The 21,924-nt window shown below is 38.7% G+C and overlaps 4 protein-coding genes across 4 annotated transcripts; 3 read left to right on the top strand and 1 right to left on the bottom strand.

Annotated features, from left to right (window-relative positions):
* Positions 1-84: 84 nt before the first annotated feature.
* Positions 85-2,463, top strand: LOC115596270 (glycine N-acyltransferase-like protein 3). Its single transcript, XM_030441162.1, has 5 exons — positions 85-197; positions 306-413; positions 509-617; positions 972-1,104; positions 1,208-2,463. Exons 1-5 carry the CDS (start codon positions 123-125, stop codon positions 1,605-1,607), a joined length of 825 nt encoding a protein of 274 aa, XP_030297022.1. The 5' UTR covers positions 85-122; the 3' UTR covers positions 1,608-2,463.
* A 348-nt stretch (positions 2,464-2,811) lies between these two features.
* On the top strand, positions 2,812-5,757 carry LOC115596557 (glycine N-acyltransferase). The gene is made up of 5 exons (XM_030441745.1): positions 2,812-3,003; positions 3,099-3,218; positions 3,300-3,408; positions 4,224-4,350; positions 4,461-5,757. Exons 1-5 carry the CDS (start codon positions 2,926-2,928, stop codon positions 4,858-4,860), a joined length of 834 nt encoding a protein of 277 aa, XP_030297605.1. The 5' UTR covers positions 2,812-2,925; the 3' UTR covers positions 4,861-5,757.
* Positions 3,653-7,969, bottom strand: mgme1 (mitochondrial genome maintenance exonuclease 1). Its single transcript, XM_030441744.1, has 5 exons — positions 7,229-7,969; positions 6,893-7,127; positions 6,685-6,817; positions 6,378-6,508; positions 3,653-5,145 (listed from the first exon to the last, which is right to left on the bottom strand). The coding sequence occupies exons 1-5, from the start codon at positions 7,743-7,745 to the stop codon at positions 5,130-5,132; spliced, it is 1,032 nt and encodes a 343-aa protein (XP_030297604.1). The 5' UTR covers positions 7,746-7,969; the 3' UTR covers positions 3,653-5,129.
* Positions 7,970-8,333: 364 nt separating this feature from the next.
* snx5 (sorting nexin 5) lies at positions 8,334-16,282 on the top strand. Its single transcript, XM_030441743.1, has 13 exons — positions 8,334-8,507; positions 10,268-10,372; positions 10,470-10,580; positions 10,706-10,827; positions 10,955-11,078; positions 11,435-11,530; positions 11,640-11,745; positions 11,840-11,915; positions 12,099-12,138; positions 12,249-12,335; positions 13,398-13,557; positions 13,671-13,756; positions 14,874-16,282. Exons 1-13 carry the CDS (start codon positions 8,472-8,474, stop codon positions 14,922-14,924), a joined length of 1,200 nt encoding a protein of 399 aa, XP_030297603.1. The 5' UTR covers positions 8,334-8,471; the 3' UTR covers positions 14,925-16,282.
* Positions 16,283-21,924: the final 5,642 nt, after the last annotated feature.

Genomic DNA, 21,924 nt, shown 5'->3' with positions numbered 1-21,924 from the left:
GTGACAGATACTTGTGTGGCTGACATGACCGCCTGTTAATGATTTGTAAAGGCCAAACTCATTTATATCAGTGCAGATGAGTTCAGACAGACAGACAGGGTGAGCTGTATTCACATCTCAACATGAAGGTCCTGAACAAAGAAGAACTACTGGCCGCTGAAGCAGTTCTGCGGAAACACTTCCCGAGGAGTTTGAAGGTAGACGTTAGGAACCCATTTATATACAGTCCAGTCTAAATATGTCAGCACGTAACACAGTCTGTCATTTTACAAGCGATTGTAACTCCATATTTTCTGTCTTTTTAGGTGTATGGTGCCCTTTGTGGTATTAACTGGAACAAGCCGACTTCTCTTGAGGTAGTTGCTGATAGGTGGCCTGATTTTAATGTGATCATTTTCCGACCTGACCCCAAGGTGAGTTCATGTCTCATTGGAGAACTGGATAAGTTTTAGGTATTCCCAAGTGTTAGTGTGAGAAATGATGGCTGAGTTTTGTGACGACTTCGCAGAACAAGAAAGCTTTGGAGGTGACTTACTACAGTAAGGATGAAGAGATTTTAAGGAAAATGCTGACAGAGGAGAAAGTGATTGATTGGAGCACTTATTTCATGATTGGAGGTGAGTTTTGAACTCAGAAAGTGGTATGATGGCTATTATTAGATATGATGCTTTTTTTTTTAATTATCAAACAATATATGATCTATGTAACAGTAATGCATCACAAATATTCAATGTAACATAAACGTTTGATGCACACAGTGACTGTTTTTCTGTCTTGAGTGCTTCTACTTTTTAGTTTTGATAATATACTTTTTAAACTTTTCAATGCAATAATAGAGTCATTTTGCACTGTAGTTGTGTTATTTGTGCAGCGAGGCATGTGAATACACCCTCGACTATGTGTAACCCCTTGCAAAGACAATAAACAGGATAATATTACCCTTAAATCATGTATTTTTTTTTGTCCTGCAGGATTTGATGTTTCCCATGCTTCCATGCTCAAAGAAGTATCTTCTGACATGGATGTGAACAACAGAAGCTACATGTTGGGGCATGCTCTGTATTTGCCTGACACCAACGCTCATCTCTCACCAAAAGTTGACAGGTATTGTCAGATCATTGAAATGTGTAGGTATTTCACCTTAATCTGCATCAGATAAAACATATGTAATATGATTGTCCAGTGATCATAGTTTTTTTCTTAACAGTGAGCTTGAATCAAGGATTTCATCCCTCAACCTCTCCCATGTCGACTTGGTGAATAAGAACTGGAAGTTTGGAGGGAACGAGAAGGGCTACAGGCAGATCGCGGACCTCATCAGCAACTTCCCGTCGTGCTGCATCACTGACAGTCAGGGTCAGCCGGTGTCCTGGATTCTGGTGTATGATTACTGTGCTATGGGCTTACTGTACACTCTGGCAGAGCACAGAGGGAAAGGTTACGCAAAAGTGCTGATCAGTGCCCTGGCCAAGAGACTCCATGCTGAGGGTTTCCCAGTGTACTGCTTCATAGAGGAGGAGAACGCGGTCTCCTACAAGCTCTTTAAAAACATGGGCTTCATTGAGGATCCCTCATACAGGGCAGCTTGGTTTGAGTTCAACTTTTGATTGTTGAACCATTGTGATTTCTAACAATTTAGTTGAGTCAACCCCGGTTATTGCTGCAACTTTTAAATTCTCTAGGTTCAATTTGACATTTTATGGTCTGGTTAGGTTGAGGAACAAAAACCACTTGGTTGGGATAAGAACAAAAAGCATGTTTTTGGCTTAAAACGTCCAGAAACACAGCTGGAGATGTCATGATTTCCTGTTAAAATATATTTGTTGTCACCACAAACACAGCTGGAGATTGTCGTGAGGTCTCCTTAAAAACATCCAGTGGTTTCACACTCGCGTGGTCATTTGTCCAAGATATCCAGTGGCTTTGTACTTATGTTGAAACGCAGTCTTGAACTGTGGTCACTGGCTTGGTAGCCATCTCCTCCACCTCGCGATGTGACAGTAATGTGAACATGATGTGACAATATCGTGGAAATGGTACATAGCCTATGACACATACAAATGTGAACTTGATGGTGGTTTGCAGAAAGGTGAACTAGTGCCAACATTATCCTGGCGACTGTGAGTTATGCAGTAAATATAAATTATGAAGTAATTGTAATCTTTCTTGGTGATATGCTGCCTGTACACTGTAAATGAGTACAAATTGCTGAGATTAATAATGGAGGTATATGAGGCATTAACTGACACAAATAGTAGAATAATGTCACCTTTTGATCACTTGTGATTTTATCGAGGAGATCCCAACAAAACTGAGCCCTGGTGAGTCATGTTTTTCTTTCTGTCTACACACCATATGTTAAAATGGAGTTCCTGTATATGCTAAAGAGGTAACCTCTATTTATACACACCAATGCAATTACTGGTAGCCATGGTTCCCTAAAATAAAGACAACTCATGCACACCGTGTTTCATTCCTGTTTTCAGATGGACTCTGTTATTTTAATTTTTTTTACATTACTGGCAAAGCTGCAATAGGTCCCAAGTGTCGGTTCTATCCAGGTTCAAATATACAGCACTCTCCCATGTGTTTTCTCAGTATTGTTTAAATATTCAACACCTCTTCAACACTCTTTAAAAGGAGTAGTCATACTTGGATTTATAGGGCGTGGCCTTGCGCTTCTTCTATGAGAGAAAAAAAAATAGTTTTTACACTTAATTGGTGAAGTGAAAGTTTATGATTAACCAGCGGTACAGTACAGAGTACAGCAGAAATGTTTTTCCACGTTCAAATCACGTGTCGAAAGTGCGACTGCGAGCCAACTTCAGCCGGAAGCCTTTACCGACGGCACATCCCGAGCGTTACTGAGCGTCAGAGCAGTTTCTGTGATATTCCAGAATCCAGACTGTAAAAAAAACAGCAGCAATGACGTTGGAACTGACCGGAGAGCAGCTGAAAATAACCGAGAGCCGGCTGAAGAGACATTTCCCTCGATCACTACAGGTGTGTGCGGTCAGGTAGCCCATAACGCTGATATGAGACGTGTAATATCATTCATTGTGTGGCCGTCATTGTAAATACTTTGTTTTTATTCGAAGGCTTACGGTTATGTGGTCCTGCTGAACAGATCAGACGGGGTCAGAGCTGACCCTATAAAGGTTTTAGTGGACAGATGGCCAGACTTCAGTGTCATTGTCTTCAAACCAGTCTGTGAACAGGTAAATACTGATCTATGGATGCTCATACATGATATACCATTTCTTTATATTTCCAGTGCAACATCTTTGTTTATCTTCCAGAAAGGGGATCTCTTTAAAGACACAGTGGTTTATGCGACCGATGAAGCTATTCTAGAGGAAACCATTAGGAAGACCCCTGTTATTGACTGGAGCCGATACCTTTGTTTCGGTAAAACAATGCCCTGTTGTTCTTTTCGTGGATTCCTGATAATTGAACATGGAAATTCTCTGACCTTTTATTCTCTTCTTAGCACATGGCTTTTACAAAGTGGTCTTATGATCATAGCGTTGATGAACTGGTCTTTGCTGAATGACAAGACAGCACAGCAGGTTCGCTCTTTGCACCACTGCTTGTAAGGTGTTAAATTATCTTCAAGTTGTATTATCCATAGTATTATCCATACAGTCCAAAGTCCTCCCATTGTTACAGTGTCATTTAATGATCTGAGAGAGATAATTCAACATTTGATATTATGTTCCTACACAACAAAGACTTATGAGTGCAAAGAACAAAACCTCAGTAGCATTTCAGATTATGAATAATTATAGGGCCACACGATATAGCAAAGAGCCAGAAAAAAACTTAACTGAAAAAAAAAGACAGCTGTGATAAGAGGTGAGTCATATTCATATTATAGGGATGAAAGTATTTTACGGCAGTGTATCGCTGCCAAGCCATACAAAAAAAGACTGATTAGTAAATTATTTTCACATTATTACATCGTACAAACTTATCATAGATTGACAAATCTAAAAGCATACTTAAATATCAGCATTTGTGAAATTGTTGTACTCCAGATACATGGACATTTGCACATTTGTCCTTTCAAGCTTGAAATAACTTCTCTTAGACTGGAGGACTAGAGTCTTTAATGCTGTTCAAATAATTTATTTTATTCAGAAATTAAAAGAAATACAACAACAATTTCACAAATTTGTTAATAGATTTTCCATTTAAAAAAATAACTATTACATCTTTCCAAGGAGTCAACCTTCGCCACCTTGACATATTCAAAGCAGTGGCAACAGAAAAACGTTTGCCCAGCCAGAAGAGGTCAGTGTGTCACATGATGATGCTGGAGGATGTGTCCAACCTTCCCTCCATTGACAGGTAGAGCCTATTCATACAGTGATATCTTAAGTGTCTAGTAGTATGTGAAAAATTATCCTAACTGGTATTAGTTCATTTATATAACAGGATTCCTCTCTGTTCTGCATCAGCTCAGGGATCTCACTCAGCTCTCTGGATGAATCGCACATTGGCGTGGTGAATCAGACGTGGAAGTTTGCAGAGAGCGACGGGTCCGTCAGGATGATCCGGAACATGCTTGCAAGCTACCCCTCCTGCTGCGTGCTGGATGCAGACGCAAAGCCTGTGGCCTGGATCCTGACATATATGTCCTGTGCCATGGGGATGTTGTACACTCTGCCAGAGCACAGACAGAAAGGCTACGCCAAAATCCTGATCAGTGCCATGGCTAAGAGACTCCACGCTCAGGGATCCCCAGTGTACTGCTTCATAGAGGAGGAGAACGTTGTCTCCTACAAACTCTTTAAAAACATGGGCTTTACTGAGGATCCCTCATACAGGGCAGCATGGTTTTCAGTCAATGAGCTTTAAATACCTCAAAGATGGGTTAAATACAGTATATGTGTGTAAAACAGAAAAAATCTGTTAAGCCCTTTGACTGAATGTGAACTAAAAAAATGTGCATTTGTAGCACAGAAAAGTGGTGACATTAACAGAAAATGCTTGTCAGAAATCAGGATGAGAGAGCTTAGGAGGATGTTGTATTTCAGGTCCGGTTCAGTTGCCTTGAACTGAAATAACCTGCTTCATGGACGTGCCCCAGCAAATCACCCATCTCATCTCTTTTCTGAAAGGGCACTTCAGGCGTGACTGGATCTGAAATGAAAAGAAAAAATCTTTATTTAACCGATGTGCATAAGTATTACCTCATATTTAGAAAATAATAGCAATCTTTAGTAATCAGATTTGTTTAATTAAAGCTGTTGCAAGTGATATATTTTTTTATTAAACAAGTGTCAAATGTCTTTGCATGCCAACAGTGATCACTGCTGTACAGTGTTTGGTCAGTAAGCCATGTCTCTCCTTCCTCTGCTCATGCAGTAAAAGAGAATTTTCTGGGACCCAGGCCAACTTTATCCAATCAGGACAGAGACCTCCATAAAGAGGCATGCCTGTCTGCTTGTGAATGCACAGAGAGCAGAGTCAGGGAGGGAGGGGATTGCCGACTGTAAAACGGACAGAAAGTTGTCTAAAGTGGGAACAACGCTTACAGCAGCTTTACAACAAGTGGTCAGGCTTCAGGCCTCTTGCTCAACTACAGGCTGAAGTGATGAGACTACTTCTTCATTAATCAATTCTTGATTACATTTAGAATTCCTCCTTGAGTCATCAGTGATTGAATGTGATGTGAAGTACTGTACTCAAAAGTTTTTTGTTTTTTATACATTTTCATTTCACATTCTAAAAACTCTAAATTTTGGAGGCAAATATTGTACTCTTTATTCCACTGCATTTATTTGATAATATAAGTAAGTTGTTACTTTGCCGATTTTGTGCTGCATCAGAGCCAAAGTAGTATATTTTTATTTTATCAGCAATCATTTATAAAAAATATAAAAAACTAAAAAACACAGATTATGATAATCAAGTCAACCCATTGTATACAGTATATACATAAACGTTGATATTTTACAATTTATGTTTACTTTTGATACATGAGTAAATGTATTGCTGGAAACCTAGTTTTTATACATAACTACATTTAACATTTGATACTGTAAGACTTACTCAAGTTATATTGATACGGGTGACTTTTAACTTTTACCAAAGTAAAATGTAATAGCATGATATCTTTACTTTTAGTATGACTTTTGGGTACCTTTTTTTGATTTATTTTACAACAATGAGTTACAAAATAATTTATCAACTAACCATTTCGGTTTTTAATGGAGGCAAATACAAAAGATGAGATCAGGAAAATACCTAAATAATCAAACAGTATGAATGCATTTGTTGCCAAATAAAATCTGTGATTTATTTAAAACCAAAGTGAAACAACAATTAAAAATATTTTCAGGGTGATAAAAAAACGGTTGTGTCTTCTTTACCTCTGTTCTGTGAACTCTTCCAGACGAACCAACCATGTTTTCCAGTACTCCAACATCAGCTCTGAGCTCAACTTGTGAGCATGGCCAGGTGAACCATCCTTGTAGGCTACTACTATGAGTCCATTTTCAACCTACAATAACAGGAAATCATTGGGTCATGAGGTCAACAGTAAAATGCAGCAAGCATCACATTTTTATATTAATTCTTGATCTATTATCTTTTAAGCAAGGAATCTGACTTCAGATTCCTTGCTTCAGTCTGGGAAAGACACATGGAATTAAAACATCATGTATCGAAGTAGATTACCTGGTATTTGTAGTTGGCGTCATTGTTCAAAGCCCCGGCGTAGGCTGCCACCTGAATAGGGTTGTCATATGTGTTTCTCAGGAATGGCTTGGGCTTCTCTGAAGTCTTCCAGTCGATAACACACAGTACACCCCTGAGGACAGACATGGTGCTGAGTCTGGTGTGGAAAAAAATAAGCCTACTTTTGTCTGCAGATCAGGATATTTACCTGTAGCGAGCGACACAATCCGCAACTCCCAAGTAGTTCAGTGCGTTGTGTTGCACAGTGCTTTCAATAGCTCTCACTGCACCCACATCCTCCAGTATGTGGGAGATGCTCTCCATGTACCCCTGTACATCAGGTGGATACTCTGGTGTCTCTGAAAGGTTCCTGTTCTGTGGTGTACCTGATGTCAGAACCTCCTCCACAGCTGAATGGAAAAGCTTCCCTTGCCTAAATAAATCTGAACACCACAACCTTTGGTCAATTATTTAGAAACCCCACAATTCCCCCATTTACTTTAACTCAATAGCAGGCTACATTGATGTAATAAAAAAAACTCACTCAGACTGTATTGCTTGAAGCCTTCCTCTCCCAGCTCTGCGATCATCCTCTTCTTCCATCTCTCCAGGTAGAAGATCTGATCCGGTGACAGCGTCTGCTGAAGGATGCGGGTCACACTCGGCACTGAAGACCTGCCTTGACCACGGTTTAATGCAATCCGGACTGGCTGTCCTGATTCTGGCTCTTCTAAATTTAGTGTCTCTTCGCAGTTTAAAAAGGGGTGAAGGGTTTTAGGTCCTCTCATCTTTGGTCCTGAGGAGGTTGTCTGAGCTTTGACAACAGGTCCATAAATGTGCTCGTCCTCCGCTTGGAGGGTCTCAGGAGTTTGAGAACTGACCCGAACTGACATGACAGACTTCACTAGAGAAGAGTAGCGCTCACTGTCCACTGAGCTGTACGGGCTGTGTCTCTTTGGGGAGTTTAGACAATGACTAGCAGAAAAACAGCTGACAGAGAGGGAGGTGCACTGAGGGACAATGATGCCTCCAACGGACACCACGCGTTTAAGGACTAACATTTTGGCGACTTTCTCACAACAAACTTAAACGACTGTAACTCAATAACTAGCAACTGCGTGTACCTAGAGAAGTGTGAATGTTTTTACAGTATAGTTAAGCTTTTTGACTTCATTTTAGTGACGGTACTTGCCCCAACATGCTCCAGAGAAACTCGTCCTGACAAAACACAACTATTACCGAATGACGCGCCACTGCGATTGCGCACACTTCCGGCTTCCGGGCTATGTGTGCGTAACCATATATGTCTATGTGCGTAACAGTTATGTCTATGGTAAAAACTACATTACCCAGAATTATTGAGCGCGTCATTGAAATACATCCGTGTGGTCGCTGACTCGGTGGTGCTAATTTGAATCACTTTCGTTTACTTTTACCGCTCATTATGCCTCATCTCTTGGTTTGCTAAAGATAACGAAACGTAACGTGGTTTAATAAGTAGCTATAATAAAGCCTACAACTATATTAAACTACAGGTTAGGAAAATATAATGTGACTGATAAGGTTATGAACCAATCACAGCATCTGTCAATTCGACGCTGCCCAGTTAGAGTCTTTCTAAGGCGGGGTTTAAATCTTCCATCATCAGGATGTGGGCGAAAAAAAACGGTTTGACAGCTCGTCAGGCGGCTAACCAGTCAGCGGAGAGAGAGAGAGCTTCCTGCATATAGTTTTGTTTTTTGGGTTGTTGGCCTGGTTCTTGCCATTCCGTCGATTTCAATCCAATCATGACATCCACCCTGGACGAAAGTAATAAGGAAAAGGTGAGTTAAATAGGTCTTGATATGTGAATTGCAACCAAAAATCAACCCTGATAGCATTAAGGTACGTTAGCTAACATTAACGGTTGCTTTCTGGCTAAGTTGTTGCCGCTAACTTGTGTTGTGTTCTGTCCACATACCGCTAGCCTGTGGCTAAAGCTAGTTATCGTTGAATCGAGAGAAGTGGGTAACGTTAACTGAGCAGTGTCAAACTGCATGTAGGCAGAGAAGTGTCGTGTGTCAATTTTACTTATCTTGCTGAACAGTTTTAAAACATGCAGCGCTTATTGCCCACTGCCAAGTCACAGAAAAGTAACATAGTCTGTATGGTATTCAGGTACATCTTTTACTACCATTTCCTCCATTAAACTGCTGTACTGCTGAGCTGTGCAGGAAACTGGCCTGTGACAAGTCAGTCGACTTGCGGTGAGCTAAAATGGTTAGCATTCTGACAGGTGTTTAGATAACTTAATCATGGCCGTCTTGATTTCATTGTGTGGCTTCTGTTTTCATGAGGTCTTTATTCAACGTTTTAATCATGTCTGAGGATGAAGTTTATGGTGCTGTTGATTATATTGTGTTATACTAAGAATATGTACGGTTAGACTACTAACTACAGCCTCGGAAATGACCACATAGACAGATACAACATAAAGACTGAACATGATATCTTTCACTATGGGCGTTCTACCCAACATGCTGATGTAAGGTGTAGCCTGTCACCAGCAAGAGTAAGTAGCAAACTTTGTTTATTCTTTCTGTTATAATATAACAGATCAACATGGGTGTGAAAACGGCTCTGATGACACAGTTGGCATGAAGTCTTTCTCAACTGATCCAAAACTAACTCCCTACAGTCATTTTACCCAACACCACCCAGCACTGAACTCATGGAAGGATGATTATTACAGTACTACAGCTTTGTGCATTTCTGAACCCTGACAGCCCCTGTGCATGACAGGGAAAAAGTTTTTTATGAATATTAATGAGCTTGGTGGATTGAGATTGTTCCCAGCCTGACATGTTTTCTGTTTGCATACCTAACATCCTACCTCACTTTGTCCGCACTGTGGAGTTGTAGCAACATGGATGGGTGTTGAATCAGATAGAGGGTGAAAGCTGTGGGCTCTCAACACTTCTCTGAATTATTTTGTATACTGTCAAGTGAGGAAAGACACCAGGCACTGAGGATTTGTATTTCTGCCTTACTGGCTAAGATTTAGCAGATACTGTCATGTGAATTATGTATACTGACTGACTGCATAACAGTTATTGATGTCATGATCTGATATTCCAAATGCAACTGAGCTTTGCTTGATCAGTGTCTCTGTTGCATGTACACCCACTTTTTGCAGTTTAAAAAAAAAGCCAGACCAGTGCTCGATTGTTGATCTGATAACAATATTACAGAGTCAGACATTTCTTTCTTGATATAACAGCCAACTCTAAACACATTTTTTGCAATGTTGGCTAAAATATGGCTATCAAACAGGATATTGCACAATTAAACAATAAACTTTATTGACCGGGCTTTAGTTCAAATCCTCATCTGAGCGGCAACACTGTAGATGAAGGCAGTGAATATGGCATTTATGATATTTTTCAGAATGATGATCAGAGGAGTTTTCTTACATTCCAGAACAGTACAAACTAAAGGACCACAAACCAAATTTGTAAATGATAAATTATATATTTTTTGTATGTATAGATAAAATCACCTAGTGGTATTTCTTTCATAACCTTGCTGTATTCTTTCTTCCTAGTTGCGCTCTGTGTCTGTGGATCTAAACCATGATGCCTCTCTTCTCATTGACATTCCCGATGCACTCTGTGAAAGGGACAAAGTCAAGTTTACTGTCCATACAAAGGTTAAAAAAATTAATAGAATACACATACTAACACATTAACTTAAATATTCTAAACATGTATTTGCTGATATGCTGACAAAATTAAGTCTGTTTCCAGACCACACTGAGCTCTTTCCAGAAGCCAGAGTTCTCTGTTCCCAGGCAGCACGAAGACTTCATCTGGCTGCATGACACTCTGGTTGAGACGGAGGACTATGCTGGACTAATAGTGAGTTGGACATCTCGCAGACATGACCAACATAAATAGACATGGGCTAATTTGTAATAAATACTGGAAATGGTAAATTGTATATTACACATTAAGAACATTTAAACTGTCATTATCATTTGTAGATTCCTCCAGCACCCCCAAAGCCTGACTTTGAGAGCCCAAGAGAGAAGATGCACAAACTGGGGGAAGGTGAAGCCACCATGACCAAGGACGAGTACACTAAAATGAAGCAGGAGCTTGAGGCGTAAGTGTGACACATATCAAAACCCTTATTGTATCCTTTGGACAGCATCATGTTAGATCCTTTACAAAAACAACTTCTTTCTGTATCTATTGTCTGTGTCATGTGTGCTGTTTTGTTTTGTTCACAGCGAATACCTGGCTGTCTTCAAGAAAACTGTCCAAGTGCATGAAGTCTTCCTGCAGAGACTGTCCTCTCACCCCATTTTAAGCAAAGACAGAAACTTCCAGATTTTCTTAGAGTATGACCAGGATGTGAGTTTCTCATAATGCTGACTTCCCTTCCCGAGTTGGTCGGTTGGAAAGAGGGGAAGTAGAGTTTACTGGAGACTTGTGACACATGGCATACATCCTGCTGTGATCAGCAGTTATGCTTATCTATGTTGTCTTTGTTTGTCAGTAGCTGTAGTGTTCCAACAGAGCTTAGCTAAGAGTTAAGCACACATATATATACACACACACATACATACATATACAAATCTGATAATAGATATTCCAACTCATAATGATACTACACCTTAGTTCCCACAACTTCATATAATGAGCTTTAACAAATGGGTTGAAGTCCTCTCAGATTTCATATGTTTCCTTTCTAAATTCTGTCATTGTAGCTCACTGTGAGAAGAAAGAATGCCAAGGAAATGTTTGGAGGATTCTTTAAAAACATGGTGAAGACAGCTGATGAGGTCCTTATCTCAGGAATAAAGGTGGGGCTTCTTTATGATCTGCTTACAGTTTATGCTTGACAGCATTACAAAAGTAATGTTATAGCACTTCCTCACCTACCTTTTGTCTGTGTGTTTGATCCCTACTCAGGAAGTCGATGACTTTTTTGAGCAGGAGAAGACGTTCCTGCTCGACTACTACAGCAAGATAAAGGATTCCACTGCTAAAGCTGAGAAAATGACCCGCGCACACAAAAGTATGAGAAAGTTTTTTTACATTACCATATTAAACAGGATTGTGAGTGGAATAAATAGATTTGAGTTTTTTTTTGCTAATTTCTGTTATTGCAGATATTGCGGATGATTACATTCACGTCTCAGCCACTCTGAACACTATCTCTGCTGATGACAGCACAGCAAATAAGAAGTGAGCATATTGCATAATGATTTTTAGGACATACTTTGTGTTGAAGCAATTGATCTCTTTTTACCTAATTTGTCAAGCGTAACAAATCACTGCTTGTTGGGTCAAATATAAAAAACTGGGTGATAATATAAGCTGGTCATTGCTAATTGAGTTTTTCATGTTGTGGCTTATTTTTTTCCTCAGGCACCTGGAGAAGCTGTCAGACCTGTTTGAGAAGCTCAGAGTAAGTAGAACTTGCCCTCAAACTGGGACACATTTTGCAAATATTTGTCCTGATTTATAAATGCATTGTTGTATCTCCTATATATTGTGTCTGTATTTATGTCGCTGCAGAAAGTGGAGGGAAGAGTAGCGTCTGACCAGGAGCTGAAGCTCACAGAGCTGCTGAGATACTACATGAGAGACATCCAGGCTGCCAAAGTAAGACATGTTTTTTCTTCTGCCTCATTTGTTGCACAGATTTAACAACTATATTACTTTTTGGTGAAATTGACATATTGCTGTATTTTAAATACTTAATGTGACGCATTCCAAAAACAACACTCATCGGAATAAAAAACACTGTGCTATATATCACAGATCAGGAGGCAGTGTTAATCCCCTTTATCCCTTTTAAAGTTGATGTGAATGAAGATTAGGGATAAAGATGAAGAGAAAGCGATATGCATTACTCAGAGCAGCAAGACAGCCATCCTCCAGCCAGCTTAAGAGAAACTCTCGCCAAAAAGCAGCCAAGGTTTTATTTGTGATTGAATATGAGTCAAACCTTCGTGTAAAAGCATTATTACGACGAAAGAGGCACTTTTAAGATTTTGTTTTCGAGCAAGCTAATTTTCAATGGAGTGCAGGGGCACTCTGACACTAGCATCGAAATCGCTATTTTTAAAACACTAAGAAGGCTCGACACAACATGAAACTTTGCTCGTAGTATCACCAGGCTAACGGGAAGGCTTGAGGAGCGGTCCACTATTACTCCCCTGCCTGTTAGGTCGCACTCGGGGATCGACACTTTTTGTCTGCCATGACGGCGGCGCACTGGAGATACAGCTACTTACCTGAGTTGTTCAAAAACCTTCTTTTTAGTAAACTCTTTGTACACAAACAATGTTCTCAATGCTCGTGTTCACGTGTAGAGACCCTGGTGATACTACGAGCCAAGTTTCATGTTGTGTCAAGCCTTCTTGGTGTTTTAAAAATAGCTAGTGTATGAGTGCCCCTCCACTCCATTGAAAATTAGCTTGCCCGAAAACGAAACTATGGTAAATCTTAAAAGTGCCTCTTTCGTCGTAATTATGCTTTTACATGAAGGTTTGACTCATATTCAATCAATTAAAGCCTTGGTTGCTTTTTGTCGAGAGTTTTACTTTAATAAATGATATCAATTCAATAGTTTCCAAATGAAGACAAGTCATCCCTGAAATATTCTTTGGGTTCTTTATTCATTCTTTTATCCCTTATATTATGTCATCTGGATCATTTCAGGACCTCCTGTACAGGCGAGCCCGGGCATTAGCCGACTATGAGAACTCTAACAAGGCTCTGGATAAGGCTCGACTGAAGAGCAAGGACATCCCTCAGGCAGAGGAGCACCAGCAGCACTGCCTGCAGAAATTTGACAAACTCTCAGAGTCTGGGAAGAAAGGTTTGTTCATCCATGCAGAAGAGATGTAGGCTCAGTCTGTACTTGTTACCTTGTGTGTAAAAATGGTATGCACAATGTGAGTGTTTTTTAACTGGACTATTTTATCCTCGTAGAACTCACCAGTTTCAAGGGCAGGCGTGTCGTGGCCTTCAGGAAGAACCTCATAGAGATGGCTGAGCTTGAGATAAAACATGCCAAGGTGAGCAGCACAATACAGCCCCCTGCTGCAAAAGGTTGGGTGTGTTCTGTGTGATTTGGTATGAATTGTGATGGTTTTTACATTAATAAAAAATAATCTATTAACTTATTCTAGGGACATAACCTATGTCTATGTAGATGAGGTATATTAATCAATTATTATCACAAACCATGGTGTCATTATTAAATCTCATGCACTAGCAGATGGCATCAGCAGTAATATTTTAATCTTTGTCATTGTTATTATAATGTTATTATTGTTATTATAATAGAGTTGAGTATACAAAAGCGGTTCATTGAAATAAAGTTCATGAATGTACTTTCTGTTGGAATATTATGAATAAGTCTATGGCAAGAAATCGAACAATTACTAAAACTGCCAAACAATCACTTTAAATCAGTGAAATAGTAAGTGTGTAAATTAAATTCTTCCACCATATTTTTCATATCCATCCATTCATAACAATATCACACATTGCTTCTTGCAGAAAATCATAGGTAAAAATTACTCAAAGTATGAGTGATGTGTTCCCAGTTTTTGTGTGGGGAAATGTAGTTTGCCTTCACCATTGATTAACATTGATCATTTGTTGAACTGAAACGTTGAAGTGGTAATATGTGGTTATTTACTGATTAAGTTTAACACCTGTTTAACACACCCCCTGTTCCTTCTTGTAAAATGTTTTTTTTTAAATAAGAAGAGAAATTCAAATGATCCCTATTGTCTATATCCCTGTATGCATCTCATTTCAGTAAGTTCGTGGATTTATCTGCCATTTTTAATAACGAGAGCAAAAATTTCTTGCGTTGATGGGTGTCAATCAGTGAGCAGAAATTCGAACTGGGTGACGGTCCTTACGTGCCACAGCATTCCAGTTTCTTTTTAAATCATCCAACAACCTTATTCACTTTAATAAAAAATCAGGATAATGAGGAAGATAATGAACAGGTTTCCAGAGGAATGATACAGTGTGATGTTTATATGTGAAATTGCGTGCAAACAACAACCTGGGATACAAATGTGCATTTAAGTGTTTTATTGTCTGCCCTCATGACTTAGAAATAAAACGGACTCTATTCAGCAGGAATATTAACACTGTTGTCTCCTGTCTCCACAGAACAATGTGACTCTATTGCAGGGATGTATTGACCAGCTCAAGAACAACTGACATGTTTTCCAGTATTCCTGTCCTACCATCACCAAGTGACCAGTCAAAGCAAATGGAAACCTGGCGTCCCCGGGGCCTTGCATGGACATGAATCTAAGCCCCATCTCTGCTCCCACCCATGGGTCTGATGCCACTTTAAAAGTCTGCACGAGACCAAGTGTTTCGTAAGCAGAGTGTCTTCATGTTTACAGAGTCCTTTTCCTCTGGTCCCTGATCCAGCCTGTTCCATTATTTATGGAGGTCTCACTGAATGGGAATGCCTCCACAGAATGAGGTTGCCAACATTAAGGTCTTCCATTACTCTGCAACACCAATACAGCTTTTTTACTTTATTTCTTGATTTGTCATTTTTATGTTATGCTCATACTTAAAAAAAATTGCCTTTTTGGTCATATTTCTACCATATTCCATAAATTCTGACTCTAACCTCCTCGCATGTACACTTCTAAATACCTATTCTGAAAGGCTTCGAGAATGTTTTTCCTCATTGCCATAAAACCTACATTTTATGTTCCATACGCTCAATCTGTTGAGGCTTTTTTGTTTGCTTACGGAGCAACTTTACAGAACGAAAATGAGTGCCTGGAAAAAACATTTTCAGGCTCTGACATTTGAGTACAACCAGACTGACCCTTTTTTTTACTATAAGCAAACTAATGACTGACTTAAAAGACGAGACCGATCATCTTCAAGTGTTTTGATAATAGCTGCACTTCACCTCAGGAATGGATAGCTGGATTGGTCCCCAATTTTGGTTTGCGAGTAGTAGGCTCAGATCCCACAGTCATCAAAAACGCACAGACGTTTTGCAACAGCGGATGAATCATTGAAGATTTCAGCAAGAGGTTGGTGAGAATAAGTCGAAAACTTTTTTTTTATCAAATCAAAATCAACGTTAGTAATTACGTCTAGTTCAATTTGCACTCCTAATTCCCCTGCACAACATGTATCATGTCTCTTGCAGCTTTTTCACCCCAGCCACCGCTACCCACTCACTCTGTCCTTCTCATTGTGTAATATTTGTGTTTTTCTTTTATTTTTGCCCTCAATGTCCCTTTGTTACTGATGGGGTCTCACGTATCAGACCTGATATATTTACCAGATCTTCTAAACACCTTGTTTATTTTAAACAGTTATTAAAAGACATAAAAAGATGCACTAAGAAGATGAAAACTACTTTACAATCACAACCAGGCTAAGCGGAGTGTTAAAATGCATTATAGTTTTTTAAAGAAATTGAATGTATTTCTAATGGATTCCAACTATGTGAATTCTTCACATGATGATTTTCTTACAGAACATTAGCATTTTATAAATTTGTAATAATGGCATTGAATAAATCCAACTTTCCCAAGATTCATCTGAGCTATTCTGTTTTTGTTTTAAGTGTTTTTGGCTTATTTTGTGACCGTTCTTCTTTGGTCCTTACAAGCTTTCCGTTGTATCAAAGTTCACAGCTCAATCTGTATTTAAAAACAGCCGCCTTTCTCACCACCAGGTGGCGGTATCCAACTTTTTTTTAACTGTAACCTGTTTCCACAAAGTTTTAGTGTGTGGGCCCTTGAATTTAAACACAGCTGTATGCATGTTTGTGTTAAATCCATTGACCGCAGTGGATGCTGGGATGGGACCGTGTGGTGTATTAGGTAAGCTGTGAGGAAATGCCAGCGTGCTCATGGGAATCGGCACCACTGAAATGCACATTTTTATGTCCTACTTTTTGAGCAGCGCTAAGCAACGTACACAAATAATCTGCAGTGAGACTCTGAGTATGTCTGAGGTCGTTAATCAAACGCCTTCTGCTAGAGTTTGCATTATCCTCAATGTATCTATCTATGCTGTGTGTGTGTGTGTGTGTACATACATACATACATACATACATATATATATATATATATATATATATATATATATATATATATATATATATATATATATATATATATATATATATATATATATATATATATATATATATATATATATATATATATATATATATATATACATATATACATATATATATACATATATATATATATATATACAGACAGCACTGGAAACAATGTATTTTCTAGCATTATGCCACACTATTATTAAGGAAATACCACTGCTACAAGGTGATTATTAGAAATAATGGGAACTGTGTGCATAATAACGCTTCATCTACCATCACTGACGTGTACATAGATGAGATGTGGAGAAGTTCACTTGTACAGAATATACTGTGTCTCCATTGTTGACATTCAATATTGACATCACCAGCGGTGGTGTCACAGTGACTTTTGGGATTTCGAGTCACTGATTGGATAAAACATCAGCCTACAGCCAATGAGATGGTGACACATTACCAAGTACAAACAGGCTAGTTTGCCAACTATGGTCAGAGCAAACAGTATATGAAAGCATGGCATTAAACAACTATCACAATTGTGGAATCCAAGGGCCTCTCTTTGGAACATGACGAGAAACAAATGATATGAGGCCCAAACTGATTTCACTTCACTTTCTAAAAATGTGCAGTCACTTATCTGAGTATATCAGTGAGAAGATCAGTGTTCCCCTTTCTGTAGCTGGTGTGTTACCATGATAAAGAATGTCCTCACTTCTTGCTCTAATCACACAAGTAAAACTTCTGAGGCAATGATTTACTGTGTGAAATGTGCCTTTGCTGGTGTTAAAGAACAAAACTTGCTTCAAAGACTTATTTTTGCTGATTTGATGAATTTCCTTATCTCTCCGTTATGCGTGCTTGGATAATTTGCGGGCTGTAAATGCATGATAAGGAGTGTTATTTTGCACATTTTTCAGAGCCTTTGGAGATATTGTCAGAGACTGGTCATTAATAATTAATTCAACACCATCTTTATGGTCCCAGTTTTTACTATCATATCAGAATCATCAGTCACGTACACACACAAACCGCTCTTTGTCAACCAGGCACAGGAATTGGAGAATTAATAATGTAAAGCGTTTACAAAGGATATTTTCCCACCTTGGTTGAGGTTATGGCTCGGTGGACTGCAAAGAACCAGCAGGCCGACATCTTAATTCTGCCGACTGAGCCTGCGAAAGCACCTGCTTCACGTCCCACAGCTCATCATTGTTCAACTGAAATGTCGTGATAGATACAGACAGAAGCTTTGGAGCAGGACTGGAGTCACGAAGCATGACGGCCTCCTCAAATAGAAACCGTGACCTCTGAAGAGGCTCACTACAGACAAGTGCACCTGCGGGGTTTGCTGATGCAACTGAACTGTCTGTGCTTCCTCAGTGAAACAGAACAAGATGCTTGTTCCTGGTGCCCATTAGGTAAAATTTGCAGACTGCAGCTTCAGATTTTTTAAAATCCTGTCTCACACTATCTTTCTACCTAAAGCAGACGTTGCACACCCCACATCATTAGTGACCCTGTACAGCATTCATCTTAAGAAAAACAAACCACTATCTGACCTCCAAGGGGCCCTTTTAGCAGTTTAAGCAGTTTTCTCGTGTGTGAGAACACTTGGGAATTAAATGATAGTTAACATAATACTGAGGGAAACGGCCAATTGCCTCTGATTCTCAGTGAATCCTACCATACAATTAATGGCAAAACAAAGTTTTATACAAGCTGTGGACATGTGAGAGAGAGTATTTTCTTCCTTTCTGATAATGCAATTCTGTTGTTAACACAACACTTTAAAGCTCAAAGGACCAAAGGCCAAACTTGTTCTTGGTTAGTGTGCCCTGCCCTGCCAGTCATTTGCTTTCATGCACAATAAAAAAACTTATTACCACCAATGTTTTTTTTATTTATATATAGTTAAAGGGCCACTATGTAGTTTTGGAGAAGTTGTTTAGCTTTTCTATAACTGAATAAACAAGCTCTTCTCAGAGGAAAAGGTGGAAGGGTCCGCCACATATTAACAAAGTTAAACTGTATGTAATTGTGTTGACCATGTGGTTGTCCAGTTTATCCAGTTAGGGAGACAAAGCCAGTTTGTTTATTTAGATGGTTCAGACGTAACCATCAGTCAGTGACGATGAGATGATGATTAAATGAGAATGTCTTCCTCAAAAGTACATAGTGCACCATTAAAGCAACATTGTGAAATAATAATAATTTGAGTCCAAATTTAGGCAACAACAATCAAATCAAACGATGTTGTGAACTTACTTACTGACTGAATTACTGAGTCAAATATCACAAAAATATGCGTCTTTAGTTTCAGTCTTTGACAAGTTGGTCAAATTTACCAACATAAAAAGCATGAGGAGGCATCGGTGATATGTCTATTAAAATGAGACATCTCAATAAACTAAAATCAGGTAGATGAAATAAATAAAATTCTCCAGTCAGTGCCTGCCCACTACCCCCTTGGGATGAGTTAAATGCAGAGTACCAGTTTCACCCTGGTGTACATTGTATGATATGTGATAGAGATAAAGATTCTTCTCCTTCTTCTTTTTACATGACTTTAAATCAACTGCCATCACAAAGAGTTGTGTTGGTATTTTGATAACTATCCCGAACATCTTAAATCTTGCCCCTGGCAAATGCCCTCATACTTTATGATGGAAAACCTGAAAAAAGAAACCACTCTAGAAACTAACTGAAACTAATCAGGATTTTAAGACAAAAAAAAATAAAAATAAATGAAAATAAAAACTAGAAACTAACACACAAAATACACACAAAAAATACACAACAACTGTGTTCTCAAATTTTAAACTATTTACATGCATTGGCCAACAAGATAAAGATTTCATCTTACTGCACAGCGCAAGTACAAGAAATCATTAGTATTTCACAGCAGTTTATGGAATGTTGTTTAAAATAGTAGGCTAGTTATCACCTTGAAAATCACTATGTACAAATACAAGAGCAGAACAGAGCTTAGTCAGCAAATCTGGCCAATGTTGAAGTTTCAGTAGCTGACAGAATGCAGGTGTCTGTGTGAGAAATGGGAGTGAAAATGCAAAATCACTGACTCTGGTTCATGAGATTCATCATCATCAGATCAAAATCACTAACTGTACATTTTTAGAAGCCAGTGGCCAGATGATGAGTTGTGCAGTTATTGTTTTGTAACTGCTGCATCCCAGACAGCTTGTCAGTATAAATCCTGCATTCTGCAGGTACATATACATGTGTGTACACTTTATGCACATGTAGCCTTTACATGCACATAATGTATATAATCCAGGCACCCACATCAATGCATATTTAGTACCTGTTCTTTATTTTTCAGCATTGCTTCTATTGCTTATTTCCTCTTTTAGTTCTCTTTGCAAAGAAACATGGCATTTGGCTTGCACATAGACTGTTGTTTATTCTCTTTTGTTGCTGGCCACTGGTGATTTTAATAAACTGTATATACCTACCTCATTTGCATATGCTACTGTGCAGTACATTTCAGACCATTAACTGCTCTTCATTTTTTTAGATTTTGATTTATTTGTATTGTTGTACTCGTTTAGCTGTTTGTCTGTTTTTGGGAACTACACTGAGAGCAATGTAAATCAGAGTCAAATTCCGTGTGTGTGTACACATACTGATCTAAACAAAAGATTATTGGATGTAGGACACCAGTTGAAATAATTCTTATGTTTTTGAATAGCTGTCAGTCACTCATACCTGATGCAGTGTATTTGAGACCACACTTGGTTTTGTGCACTGTAACTGAAGTTTATTATTGGTATAAAGAAACAAAATGATTCACTTTTATATTTTGGGACTCAATATGCTCCATGACTGTGTTAGACAATTGTCGCCGTCTTGTACAAATGATTTAGTTAATTGTTAAATCTAACACTTCTGTTTATTAAGATTAGTATAATGGTCTTCACGATACAGTTTGCTGATGGCTGATGAACCTGAACCTGTGACCAGACTTGAGCAACAAGTGCCTCCACTCATCAAACTGTTTTATTGAGCAGTTTGGGGAGCGGTTGCCTATAACAAAAGTTTTTCAAATTAGTGTCCTGGGCTGTAGACAAAGAAAAGTTCTATTATTAGAGCAGGGGAACTACATTCTTCATTTTCAGTAATCCCACGTCACACTTAATGAATCATTTAAACCAGCAGTGATTGATGCCTGCATGTTGTGTTAAGCATCATATTCATACAATATGGTCACAATCTCCCTGTTTAAATAATAGCAGGTGTGGTAAATGAGCCTTCTGAGAAGCACTGTCAGAACTGAACGTCGCTGATGCTGACAATGTTATCCTGCAGGCTCGACTATTGATCATTTCTGGGCGGCGTATTTACAGCATATCCTTCCTTGAAGTTTTGCTTTTGTATGTGAAATGATCCTGATGCTCCGGTCTGTCTAGTAGTGGAAAACACAAAAACTCTCCTGACGTAATGTGCTGAAACTATTACAGAATTCTAAATAAAAGTAATCCTGCTTACCATACATTTCTTGGGTATACACAGTTATTATCATAGTATATGCAGTGCGGCGCTGTGATGTGTTAAAACACTCATTGCAATGAATAATCCACTGATGTTCGGCAACCAAGTATTAGAATTTTAGTGTACATTAAATAAAGATAACAAACTTTCAAAAAAAATACAAAAAATGTCAGGCTGATCTTTGGGGAACTTCTGTGGTTTGCATATTTCATTGCACTTATAGCTTCAAAAAGGGATAAAACAGAGGAGCAGTTACAATGGCCGAGTCCTATACCTATTATGCAAAGGCCTACATGATACAGCCAGAAAAGATAATGTGATTTTAACAACTTTACAACTTAAAGCAAAGCAGGTGAAGCCAGGGGAAAGTGTATGTTTTGTGCAAACAAAACTATTACTGTTTCTATTAGTTGTACTTGTATGTTATTCAGTAAAAAAAACCCTCAAAACTAATAAAAATACGAAAGCAAAAGGTCAGCAGCCTACTTGAAAAGATTAACTCCAACACTTTACTTGAGTAAATGTACTAAGTTACATTCCATTTTCAGACAACCCGCTTTTGTTGGACAGAAAACTTCCCGACTGAAAGGTCCTTTT

Source organism: Sparus aurata, chromosome 15, assembly GCF_900880675.1.
Source record: "Sparus aurata chromosome 15, fSpaAur1.1, whole genome shotgun sequence".
NCBI classification, from domain to species: Eukaryota; Metazoa; Chordata; class Actinopteri; order Spariformes; family Sparidae; genus Sparus; species Sparus aurata.
The sequence above is the reverse complement of the archived record's forward strand: the minus strand, read 5'-3'. Positions and strand labels throughout refer to the sequence as shown.